Source organism: Megalops cyprinoides, chromosome 10, assembly GCF_013368585.1.
Source record: "Megalops cyprinoides isolate fMegCyp1 chromosome 10, fMegCyp1.pri, whole genome shotgun sequence".
Classification (NCBI taxonomy): Eukaryota; Metazoa; Chordata; class Actinopteri; order Elopiformes; family Megalopidae; genus Megalops; species Megalops cyprinoides.
In genome coordinates, this window is record NC_050592.1 from 5,422,886 (window position 1) to 5,434,964 (window position 12,079).

A 12,079-nucleotide genomic window follows, 5' to 3' on the forward strand; every position below is an offset into this window, starting at 1 on the left:
GCTGGCTTCTGTGAATGTGTCTCTTTTTAAACAAAGAATATGTGTAACTTCAAGAAACTCTCCTGAACACACACACACACACATCACCATGACAGCTTCTTTATTCTCGTTAGCAAAAGGAAATTACATTAAAAAGCGTTTGTTTAATAGCTCAGGAGTAGAACTGCCTTACACAAAGGCTGTCTGAGGCAGACTGCATTATAACTGATGGCTGTTACAGAGCTGATCAAACAAGATGAAATCAGCCGGCTGAGTAGGACTGACTCCTGTCTGGCCAGAGCATCACGCGAGAGCCTTTTGAACAATGTGCTGAGCAAGGCAGACACCGCCGCGCTCGTGCCAAATTCACTTCCCTTGATTTCTCCGAGTGGCTGCTTAATTGAAGTAAATTAAAGCGTGCTATCAGAGGACTGTGTTTACCGTAAAAAGAAAAAAAAAACGGGGTGTGGGACACTGACTCAGTCTTACTGCATTAATCTTAATACATCTTAACAAACACGTATATTTCTGGTTGCTCTGTCGGATTTGTGTGGGTTGCCTGCAGCCCTACAGTAGCGTTATCAGCCGTTTTGCCTGTCATTGGCACACTGATAACTAGTTGTTATTTTCTGGAATGAGAAACCATGTTCTCTGTCACAGATGTGTGCAATTGACACATGGCTCTGGTCTGTGGGGTGCTGGGCGTGGGGTCAGAGGGGGCTGTGTGTCAGTGGGGTTTTGGTTTAGCCCGCAGCAACAGCGTGGCTTTGGAAGTAAGGCCACAGGTAGCGAGTGTCAGGGAGTCGTCATCATAGCAGCGGGGCAGGAATGTGCTGATGATGTCATAAGGCACGAGGCCCTCCCCCCTGTTAAGAGACAGCGAAGTGGGAGAGGTGAGTGTTTGTGACACTCACTGCACTTCCAGCATAGACAGGATTCACTGGAGAAACTGGACCGCAACTGAAGCAGACTAATTAAACAAATTAAGAGCAATCAAGACTGCAGTGCTGATGGAGAGGTGACACAAAATGTTAATATGGTTCAAAAACTGTAGTTTTTTTCCTGTTTTTAAAGCTCTTACACTTACTAAAAGTGACAGTAACATGTAATTTATTCCTTAGTCAGTAGGCGCTCTATCAGCAATTCACTTTACCATGTGCTGAAAACCCGAAAAAGGATGAAACCCATATTACAAATTGAGGTCACTTAGCGCCCCCTACAGTCTTAATTTAGACATTCCTTCAAGAACATTCTGCTGCCCAACTTTTCTCACTAACAGACCTGCTGCTGACAGGTAATAATAGTGAACGGGTTCCTGTATCATCTACAGTGAATCACAGCGCTACCGCTTGTAATTTGCATGATGTCTAATGTCTAATGAACCCGTGTGCACATACACTGGCAGTGAAACAAGACCCGACGTGGCAGGTTAATAATGTATACTCGTCCCCCTGTTTGTTTACAAGCTCATCTTCTTCCCTCATCAGTGTTTCATTACAATATGTTAATGGCTGTATCACTGCCCAGCCTTTCACCTGCATACCTGAGCACGTTATTTATTTATTTTTTTTTTTTTGCCTTGGTCACATTCTTAACATAGATATATAATTCCTAGATAGGTTAAGTTCCTTGAAGTTAAACTGATGCACCTGAATCCCTGATCATTTCAAATATATGTGCACAGCAAGCAGAGATATGACAATGCCAAAAATAATGATGGGTTGAATTTATATCGCACTCTTCACGGGTGTGATCTTTACAGTGAAAGGAGCGTGACCCACCTCATCCCCCACCAATGAGCGCCCACCTGTAATGCACGGCAGCCATTTTACAGCAGAGTGCTCACCGCACTTCGGGGAGGTTATTTACTCTTAGCCAATCAAACAGGGGGATGCTTTGAGGGCCAGACTGAAAGAGCCAGCCTGGGAATTTGGCCAGGAATGCCTTCCATTTGGGACACTTCATTGGATTGGACAGGGCAATGCCAACTGGACAAACCAGCAGATGGGTCCTACTCTCGTGGCAGTGTAGCATAGTGATAAGGAGCAGGGTTTGTAACCAAAATGTTGCTGGTTCAATTACCCACCACGGTACTTATCCCAGGATTGCCTCAGCAAACATCCAGCTGTATAAACGGATAACATGTAAAACTGTAACCTATGTAAGTCACTCTGCATAAGAGTGTCTGCTAAATGCCAATGATGTAATAAAATGCAATGTAATGTAATGTAACCCTTCTATGGGTGTGCTTCAGCAATGCCAGCGCCCCCACTCGCCTGTGCTTGTCGAGGTACTGGCGCAGGTGCCCGATTGTCTCTGAGAGGCGCATTTTGAGGAGGTACGTCTGCTCCCCGTCCTCGGACCTGACCCGCAGCATGGTGACGTCACTAGGAGAGGGGGTCCTGGGGGAACCGCGGGCCTCCAACCTGCCAATCAGTTCAAAGAAGGGGTGGTGCAAGGGGCGGGTCACAGCCATGTCATAGCCATCAAAGTGAGCCCTTTACTTGCTCACAGTGTTACTCTATGAACACTATAAATACAGTGTTGTTAGGTGCTGGTGTGGTGTAGTGGTAATTTATAAGGCTCATAACCAAAAGGTCGCTGGTTTGATTCCCTGCAGGAACGCTGCTGTTGTAAACTTAGGCAAGGTACCTAAACCACAACTGTGTCAGTGAATATCCAGCTGTATAAACAGATAACATGTAAAACTGTAACCTCTGTAAATTGTTCTGGATAATAGTGTCTGCTATATGACAATAATATATTGTAATGTGACTGTAGGGTTGAGAGACAGCAGCATACCCCCTGTATGCACCTTTCACAGGCTCTCAAACACGTCTCATAATCCCAGGTGGGTCTGAATCCACCACTCTCATCCTACAGGTCATAATGCACAACATGCGCTTCAAGGTGTACTCTTATGTAGGTGAGCTATACACCTTAATTACCTTTTCTTCATGTCTTGCAGGGCTGGTGTGTCAATTAAAGCTCCTGTATGGTTGTCTGAGCTGCTCCCAGAGCCCTGAAATTGGGACAGAGACCATGACAGACTAGGAAGGTGACTTAACAGTGAAGGTGTTGTGTAGGTTATAGCAAATAGTGTTTCACAATGGCAAGCAGCCCTTCAGAGTACATGTAACATTCTCTGTACATTGTAGCAGAAGCACTGTAATAGGAAATGAGCTGTAAATTCAATTCAATTTTATTTGTATAGCGCTTTTTACAACACAAGTTGTCACAAAGAGACCCCCTGAGAGCAAGCCTAAGGCAATGGTGGCAAGGAAAAACTCCCCAATTAACAGGAAAAAACCTTGAGCAGAAGTACAATGTACTGCAGTAATTAATGACATAGTAATTATAAAATCTATCCCATAATGTCCGGTTCTTATGCAGTAAATGTATGCATTCTGGTAACAGCCAAGCTGGAGGTCAGGGAGTTAAACACGCTGACACAGAGCGTGCCATGTGATCTGGTGTGGGGGACAAGAGCTTCTGCTTGCCTGCTACCTGTGTGCTCACTCACAGTGATCTAAGGCTGTGCTCTGTGCCAGGTGGGTGCTAACGCAGCACGAGCAGGCCTTACACTTCAGCAGTAACTGAGCCGAGATCTGCTGTCCCTGGCCAACCCTGGGCTGGCTGAGCACTGCAGGATGTGACATCAGGAAGTCACTGCTGGGCACCGCCCTCAGAGGTTGCGAGTTCAAAACCACAGCAGGATACAGGAGATATCACATGCTGCAAATCTAATACACCGTGCTGCGGTCACCCACCCAGCGGAGAAAGAATGAATCATATGGTTTTCATACTTGTTACTTTGGAAGGTGCAGGAATGGCTCTCGGCAGATTCCACGTCCCTCATTGGACAGATTTGGTGATATTCAGTGAGGTATCTTACGTGTGTGTAATGTCATGAGGTCTGGGCGACGCAGTAAGGGCCCAGTACACTTGATGCAGTGATGAATGAGGCCTGCGTGTCTGTGACTCCGAGTCTCACCCGCATGGTTGCCTTCACCGAGTCACGGACGTCAATCACTTTCCCCGCCTTTATCACCACCTTCGGCAGCTTGTTCAGAAACTGCTCCACCGACAGCTTTCGGCCTGCAGACAAAGCACTCAGCTGATAGTGAAACAGTGAAACCATGATCCATCTATCCGCCTGTCCATCTCTACTCATTTATGTCTTTGTAGGTGGCACGCATCTCTTCCATTTAGAACTGTGAAAAAAGCTTAAAGTCTTCAGCTGAAGTTGAGACCTTGATGTGCAGCACCGGGTGCAACTCTTGTGCCGCTGGAATGAACTGAGCATGTAAATGGTCTTGTTTTGTGTGAATAATGAGGCTGCCATGGAGGATGAAATCACCCTCTTGCATGAGAATCATTGGCCCTGCTGCTATGGATGATGACATCACCCTCTTGCATGAGAATCATTGGCCCTGCTGCTATGGATGATGACATCATCCTCTTGCATGAGAATCACTGGCCCTGGTCTTTTTTGGGTGTCGGGCAGCTCTACTTTCATGTAAAAAGGATGTCCACTCATGGCGGTTTCATTTCTGTGGCCCGCCGTGTCCTTTGTAGCTCTGCCTCTGACACTACAGAAAACGAGCAACGTCACAGACCTGGTAACTGACTTCTCTTGCAGGCGGTGTTGTCGGGGGCGTGTCCGACGTTATCAGGGCTGTGTTCCGTGGCCTGGCCCACCGCCTTCCCCTCCCCGGGGAACTCCGCCCCCACCCGCCTCTCCTTGAACACTTCCTCTCTCCTGTCACTGACCTGCCATAGTGAGAGGCCTTAACATTAAACAGGTCTTAAACATGTTTCCACAGCAAACTCATTTTGACCCATATGTTCGGTACCTCGTCACTATGTCAGGGGGGTTTAGGGGTGTGATTAATGACCTAAAAGTGAGGGGAGATTAAGCTTTTTCCCATCCGGTTACAGGTTAATCAGGCAGTGATGCAGGGCAGTTAAACAGGTATACATCCAACGTCAAAAATGGCTGAACAAAGCTACTATATATTCAGTATTTATCAAGGAGGGGGTATGATTTTACCAAAACATATCATTCAGATGCGAGGCCAAAGTCAAAGCCCCTCTTTGCCATTAGGGGGCACTGTTTCTGTGCTGCAACGGAATGAGAAACAGCACCGAAAGTGGGCCTTTGTAATCATGTACAAATTAAAGATGAGAGCTTCCTGTTCATAGATGTCAGCATTTTCTCAGCCCACCAATATTGATTACTGTCTGTGGGTGTGTAATTCTGAGATTGACCTTGAAAACACTGAAAACAAATTTCTGTTATCTGATGTTGCGCGATGACAGTGACACAAACCACCGGGTTCAGGCATGTCTGAAGTCTGTAGGTTGAGAATACGCCCATGGCTTCAAATACATTGGAACGCACACGCACACGCACACGCACGCACACGCACACGCACACACACACACCTGGAAGGGCACTCCATCCGGAAACTTCTTCTGCAGCTCGGAAGGGAAGTATCCGTCCATCAGGTCCTGCATGCATTGCTGCAAAAGCATCAACACAGGGCAGTGTCAGGTTATGCCAGCCCGCCGAGCACCCCGGCATTGATTATATCTTGCAGTGGTGCTGAGTCACGCAGCGGTGGCTCTTTTGTGAACACAGATAATAGCAGCGATAATGCACACTACAGCACCAGCCAGAGGTGAAGACAAACAGGAGAAGGGGACCACACATCAAAATGGTCTGTGGAGGGAAATGGGTAAATGGAGGGTGAGTCAGTTACATTCACAACTGCAGTATCGGACAGCGACTGCATTTCTCCCTGACTCTGTGGCAGTGGAATAAATTATCTTTCCAATTTATCTCCACGTTTTTAATGAAAACAATTTTCCTAACTAAAACGCTTTCTAAGCTTCAGATGCAACGCCACGTGTGTGTATCATGAGAAATAATAACATCCATAGGTTATTCATGCGTTGAAATGTGCTCCAGCGATTGAGTTCGAGGTGAAAGCAGATGGTCTAGCCATGACAGCATTTACCACTAGGCTAAAGGGAGAAGCAGCATTTGGCTGTAAAATATTCATTACCAAATGCTACTGCTTTTTTTCTGGGGGAAGGGAGGGTAATTTTCAAAAAAGTAACTTTAAGCAGAATTTTTGCAGATTTTTGTGTTGGAGCATGCCACCTAGATGATGTCTCTATTTGCTTTCTAAAGTCTGTAAAACAGAACCAGCTCCACTACCCTGCCTGGCTGTGGCAGGCCTTTAGTGAAAACCTCCTCTATTCTCTCTCTTTCCCACATGGAATGACTTTACTCAAAGGTGTTTTACAGTACCTGCGTGCTGGGGTCCTGGTAGGAGCGGAAGGGGCCGCCAAACATCACGATGCCGTTGCTGAAGAGCGTCAGGGGCACGGGAGACTGGCGCGCCAGCCGTGCGCCCCCGGGCGTGGCCTCCACGTGGGACACGCCCTCCCCCGCCACGATGTTCAGATCCCGGATGCTCTGCAGCACCAGGTCAAAGTTCATCTGAAAATCCCGGACCACAGTGGCACCTGCAGGGAGGCAAGCCGGGTGAACACCTGTCCCGCCTCGGGTACCTGAATCTCAGTGGGGATGATCTAACACGTGGGAAACACTCCCACTGTTTCTGTAACGCTATGGCAACGATGCCACCCCACTGCACTGTCAGAGAACCACGGTAGCTGGGAAACTCTTCCTCTGGACATGCTAATGCGCAAACATTTGAAGATGGTATTGTGAACAGGCAGGGCAGACTGAACTGTCATCACGTTTGGAGGGTGAGGATAAGAGGAAGATGATGCTGGGGAAATGAGGACGAAGACTGCTGTACCTGGCTGCCACAGGCGTCGTCCGTGATGCACTTCCTGTTCACCCTCCCTCTCTTCCTGTGGGCTGGGCGTGTCTTGCCCCTCACTGCTCCCCACCCATACCATACCATAGTCATTCAGAAAACTCTGCAGAGACAGTTTCAGACAGTTTCTCCTTTGCGGCCCACTTCTCCTATCATTCAAATGACTGCAGTCTGAGTAATTTTTGGAGTGAGGTATCATGCCGCAGACACCGATGCAAATAAACTGGAAACCCCTGTAGCCTTGCCCTTTTAGCTTTATTGTGCGAGTGTTTGTGAGACTCCACATCACCATATATGCCTGTGCCGCGTTGTGTTTCTCCATTCAACTCACACGGTCCAGTCTCAAACAGTACGTCCCACTGTAACGTCTCTGACATTAACTCAGCTAGAAGGGTAACAGTGGTGAAAGTCATGAAAAGTGTGGCAGATCAGAAGGCACGATTGCATTCCTACATCTGAAAAACAGGAAACTAGAAGCATGTCTACCAATGAAAACGCAGCATCGTTTGAACTGCAGGTGTGCGCGGCATAGGCGACTTCCTGTAGCCTCACCTCCATCTCCCACACCTGATTCTGTAGTCTGACGCATGTCTGCTCTAATTCTTCCACCTGGCTCGAGCTGCTGGTTTTCTCTGAAGAGTCAAGATGATACAAGATGCACGTAAAAGTGGAAAAAACAGCTCCCCCCGAGTCTATTTTTGTGAATCATTCATCCTCTTTCCCGCCTCACTGACAAGATAAGCAGTTACTAATTCTAACCAATGCGAGACAGAACCAGAGTACGCCATTTGTTCAAACAAAATGTCCTAGTAACTCTGGATGACCCACTGACCCAACTGTTATTTGGTGTTCTTCATAACTCTGGAGTGGCCATGCTGTACAGGAGTCTGTGAGTTTACCTTGTGACTTTTGAAGAATTCTGAGTTTCTCTTCCAGAAGAGCAATCTTTTTCTCCTGGGGTTGGAAAAACCTCATATGTAAGCCATACTCAGATGAACACCCATATTGATAGCTAGATTAACGGCATATTTTGACTATGTACATCACTAAACCCATAAATATACATCAGTAAAACACCTTAAGGTTAAGATATGAATATAAACTGGATTCAGTTTCCAGCTATGCAGACAAGACAAAACAATGGCATGCTCAGTATTCGGCATTACATAGATGCTGCAGTGGATGCACACCCTGTCCAGGAAGGAAACCTGTTGTCAGGCTATGCTGTCTATGCTATGTTGTCTATGCTACACTGCCGCCTACAACAAGCATAGTGGTTAAGGAGCAGGACTCGTAACCGAAAGGTTGCCGGTTCGATCCCCGCTGGGACACTGCTGCTGTCCCCTTGGGCAAGGTACTTAACCCACAGTTGCCTCAGTAAATATCCAGCTGTATAAATGGATAACATTGTAAAGAACTGTAACCTATGTAAGTCGCTTTGGATAAAAGCGTCTGCCAAATGAATAAATGTAAATGTCATGTCATATGCTTTAGCCTTCTAACCCTGATGCTCTGATGTTTTATTGTCCCACCGCATCATGCATTGTTATTAAAGGTTTTACTTTTTGACATAAATTGCTCTTTTTGATGCTGATGTTTATTTGTGTATGTGGTCATGTACCTGCTGTAGGCAGCCCCAGGTACGCTACCTGCCGAATGACGACATGATATCAATAACAGCAACTGTGCTCATATGGTGACTCATAACTGAAAATACAAACCAGCTGTTTATTTTCTCCGGACGTCAGCGCAACCCACGTCCCTGATAAGAGAAGTATGTGTGGTGTTTGTATCCAGCGTATAAGTTCTCTGTAGTTATATAGTCATATATTTATATCTTTGGCAGATGCTTTTAAGTAGAGCAACGTATGATCCTTCTGCGTGAGTTTTAGCTGCTGCAAAGCGATTTGTTTAAGATATGGAGGGTGATCTATGTCCCTGCAACTCTACGCAAATAGCGATAGCTAACTTAAAGTTGCACGGAAATTACAATTTTTCACCTTTTCATTCCAAGCTTTTTAAAGGTTCTTCTTTCCTTTGCTTGAGCCTTTGGATTGGCTGAAATGCAGGGTTGTATTTACATAGCCCTAAAAATTTGCCAGGTTAAAGATACTTTTAATTCTGAAGCTAGACTGTAGCCTTTCCGGTAACACCAGAACACTGAACACATATATGTAATTGACGGAGGAGGATTATGATACAAATAAAGATTTATTTACATCAGGCACAGACTTGTCCATTCTACTGTAGTCATTTATTTTACTGGATTTCCTCTACATTCCTCTGTTTTGCTTTGTATTTAATGTTTCATTTACAATTATGTATAAAACATGTCTAAGAAACCACACAATCTTCCAGCACATCATGGGTTCACTTACAGCAGGGGTGTCCAAACCTCTCCTGGAGGGCCACTTGTCCTGCATGTTTTAGAGCTCTCCCTGCTCCAACACAGCTGATTCAAATGATCAACTCGTTATGAACTCCTGAAGCTGCTGAATAACAAACTGATCATTTGAATCAGCTGTGGTGGAGCAGGGAGAGATCTAAAACATGCAGGACAAGGAGAGGTTTGGACACCCCTGACTTACAGGCATATCCCAACCAACTGACAAGCGTGTCTTACACTATATCACACATCAAGCTTAGTCAGGGAAACCTCCTATATACATTACAACTGTCCACAGTGGCACTGACTGCACCTGTGTGTGGTTCCATGTATTGTTACTCAGAGGTCATCAGATGCCAGCGCGTCCATATCCAGTGTTTCTCAACCCTCTCCTGGAGGGCCCCCTGCCCTGCATGTTTTAGATCTCTCCCTGCCTCAACACAGCTGATTCAAATGATCAACTCGTTATGAACTCCTGAAGCTGCTTAATAACAAACTGATTTTGTTTTAGTGCATTCGCCGGTCCTGTCAGAGGTGCTAATCATATGAATTGTAAGTGGCTGAATTCTGTCTTTGTAATGTTGTTCTTACACTTACTCTTGCCAGTGTCACAGCCTTATCTACTCCCACCACTTAAATACGACAAGTGGTTTGACACGGGCCTCTTATAAATAATTTTCGCACTTTTGCTCCTCTGCTTGAACACTGTGCTCAAACCACATTAGCTAGATCCCACGTCTATTTACAGTGTGTGAAAGTGTAACAAGGCCTTGCTTCAAGACGGCAGACACTGTGCACATAAGCCAGGGCTCCATTTGAAAAAACTGACATTTGGTGCAACAGACGTTTTTATGAAAGCCAGTACGGAAGTACCATTACAGGGAGATTGTGGCAAAGGCTGTGGGTGCCGTGCAAGCTGTTCACCTTGCGCTGGATGTCCAAGGACTGGGCATTCACCTTTCTCTCCAGCTGGGTTAGTTTCTGCATCATGGTTGTCATCAGCTCAAAGTCACTGAGACCAGCGCCTGCGGGCAATGTGAACATTCACAGGATGTCACTCTGCACCATGTTCATTCCTCTCCTTAACACCAAGACAGCAGCTGTAAACCACAGGGCTGTTTACACAGCCTAACCCGACAGTAGTGTTTAAGCCGTGCACGTGGATGAAATTGAGAGAAAATGCTAGAAATTATCAAACTGGCTGCTGGTAATAATGAAATGAACTCAATACATGCTTAGCAGCTTTCATATACAGTTCCAAAGTTAAGTAAGTAGATAAATTAAGTAGAGTAAGTAAGGTAGATAAATTAAGTAAGTAAGTAGATAAATTAATCCTCCATTCAAGCTTGATAAATTCAGCAGCGTTAAAAATATGCATTCCCTCTGCTTATGTCATTCATCCAAAATGAGACAGCGGTGTGTTCAAAACCTGACCTCCAAAAACGCTGAGCGTTACCCAACGCGAACCTGAGTGCTGTAACACGATTATAAGCCCAAAACGGTCCGAACCTGACATTATTTTGTCGGGTTCGTGTTGGGTTTGGGATGGGTTGCAGGGCTTTAGTTATGACATGCTGTGAAAGGGCCATGTGTTATCTGGGGATTGAGAGCTGAAACTTGGCACTGGAACGCCTAAGCAGACATTTTAGGGCAGCATTTCTCGGCTCTACTCCTGCTTGTACACTACCTGTATTACTATTTCCTAAGGGAACAAATTAACAAAAACAAATTGCAGAAACACAACTGTATTTCTCATTTTACCAGCGCACTAGCAATGTATATATTTTTTAAGGGTCTGGTAGCAGTAGGTATTCAGTTGAGAAGTAAGTATTCAGTTGAGAAGTCACAGAACCCTAATTAACTGAGAGATCTGTTAGAACTAAAACCAGAATCGACAGTAAAGTTCTCTGCCAGGGCTGAGAAATATAGTATCATTCCATTCCACTTGTTTAAAAAAACCATACTGTTTTTTAACACACATTGGGCTTTGAGGTAGGCGGATGTCAGTTGTGGTTGTGCTAAAACTTTTATGTGCAGAGGAGCTGCACAACCTGTTTCCTGTTGCTTGTAGTCTACAAATTAAGTTTTTGCACAGGGATAAGGACAACATGGATTTACAGTTACTTGTATGTATTTCAAATGCAATTAAAGGTACATGGGACATTACCATTGCTGTTGCTCTTTCTCTGTGTGACCTTCAACCTGGATGTAGAGGGAGCATCTGAGGCTGGGGGGGCTGGCTGCCTTAGTCCCGGGGAGATACTGTCATCTGGCATAGTAGCTTCATGACCTTAACACACACACACACACACGCACACACAGATCCAATAAGAATAAATTATTAATAAGACTGTCAAATTTACTTCCCAATAGTGTGGCATTATCTGTGATTTCACAGAAAGAGAAGAGAGCACCCTTACACTTGTCTAGTTTCTCTTTGGAAGGAAGACCTCTCCTCCTGTGATGGGCAAAGATCAACAAGTCATTATTACTTGTAAAAATGATCACTTCAACAGTAGTATTTTATTTGCTCTCTTAGGTTTTCATGCATTGTGTCATCATGTTATTTCAACAAATTTATTTTCCCTGTTTATACATGTTTATCTGTGATCAACGTTTTTTTTTTTTTTGTGGTAACATTGCTGAAATAAAAAACGGGTGCGCTGTCATGGACGCTCGGGTCGGTTTGCCTTACTTACCCCTGGTTTTGGGGTCCTGGGAAGGGAACTCTTTTGTTTTTGCCTAACATAGAGAGTGGGGAGCTCATCGTTCTGACTGGCCCAGGAGTGTAGTGGGAACAAAATGCTTCTTAATCAAAACAGACGGTACTTGTGAGTGGAACAGTATGGGATAATGC

At 45.3% G+C, this 12,079-nt stretch overlaps 1 protein-coding gene across 1 annotated transcript; it reads right to left on the reverse strand.

The window, feature by feature from the left end:
- Positions 1–158: 158 nt before the first annotated feature.
- Positions 159–12,079, reverse strand: ubxn11 (UBX domain protein 11). Its single transcript, XM_036539610.1, has 14 exons — positions 11,922–12,079; positions 11,643–11,680; positions 11,390–11,512; positions 10,147–10,247; positions 7,736–7,790; positions 7,389–7,468; positions 6,816–6,939; positions 6,299–6,516; positions 5,428–5,505; positions 4,624–4,752; positions 3,974–4,069; positions 2,928–3,001; positions 2,256–2,405; positions 159–845 (listed from the first exon to the last, which is right to left on the reverse strand). The coding sequence occupies exons 1-14, from the start codon at positions 11,987–11,989 to the stop codon at positions 707–709; spliced, it is 1,473 nt and encodes a 490-aa protein (XP_036395503.1). The 5' UTR covers positions 11,990–12,079; the 3' UTR covers positions 159–706.

What these genes read in the sequence shown, in the direction of transcription:
- ubxn11 (XM_036539610.1), bottom strand. Translation starts at nt 11,989, where the DNA reads ATGAGCTCCCCACTCTCTATGTTAGGCAAAAACAAAAGAGTTCCCTTC. An exon ending in ACCAGGACCCCAGCACGCAG is followed by an intron (nt 5,506 to 6,298) that starts GTACTGTAAAAC and finishes ATGCTTTTGCAG; the next exon opens with CAATGCATGCAGGACCTGAT. An exon ending in CTGCAAGACATGAAGAAAAG is followed by an intron (nt 2,406 to 2,927) that starts GTAATTAAGGTG and finishes ACTGATTGGCAG; the next exon opens with GTTGGAGGCCCGCGGTTCCC.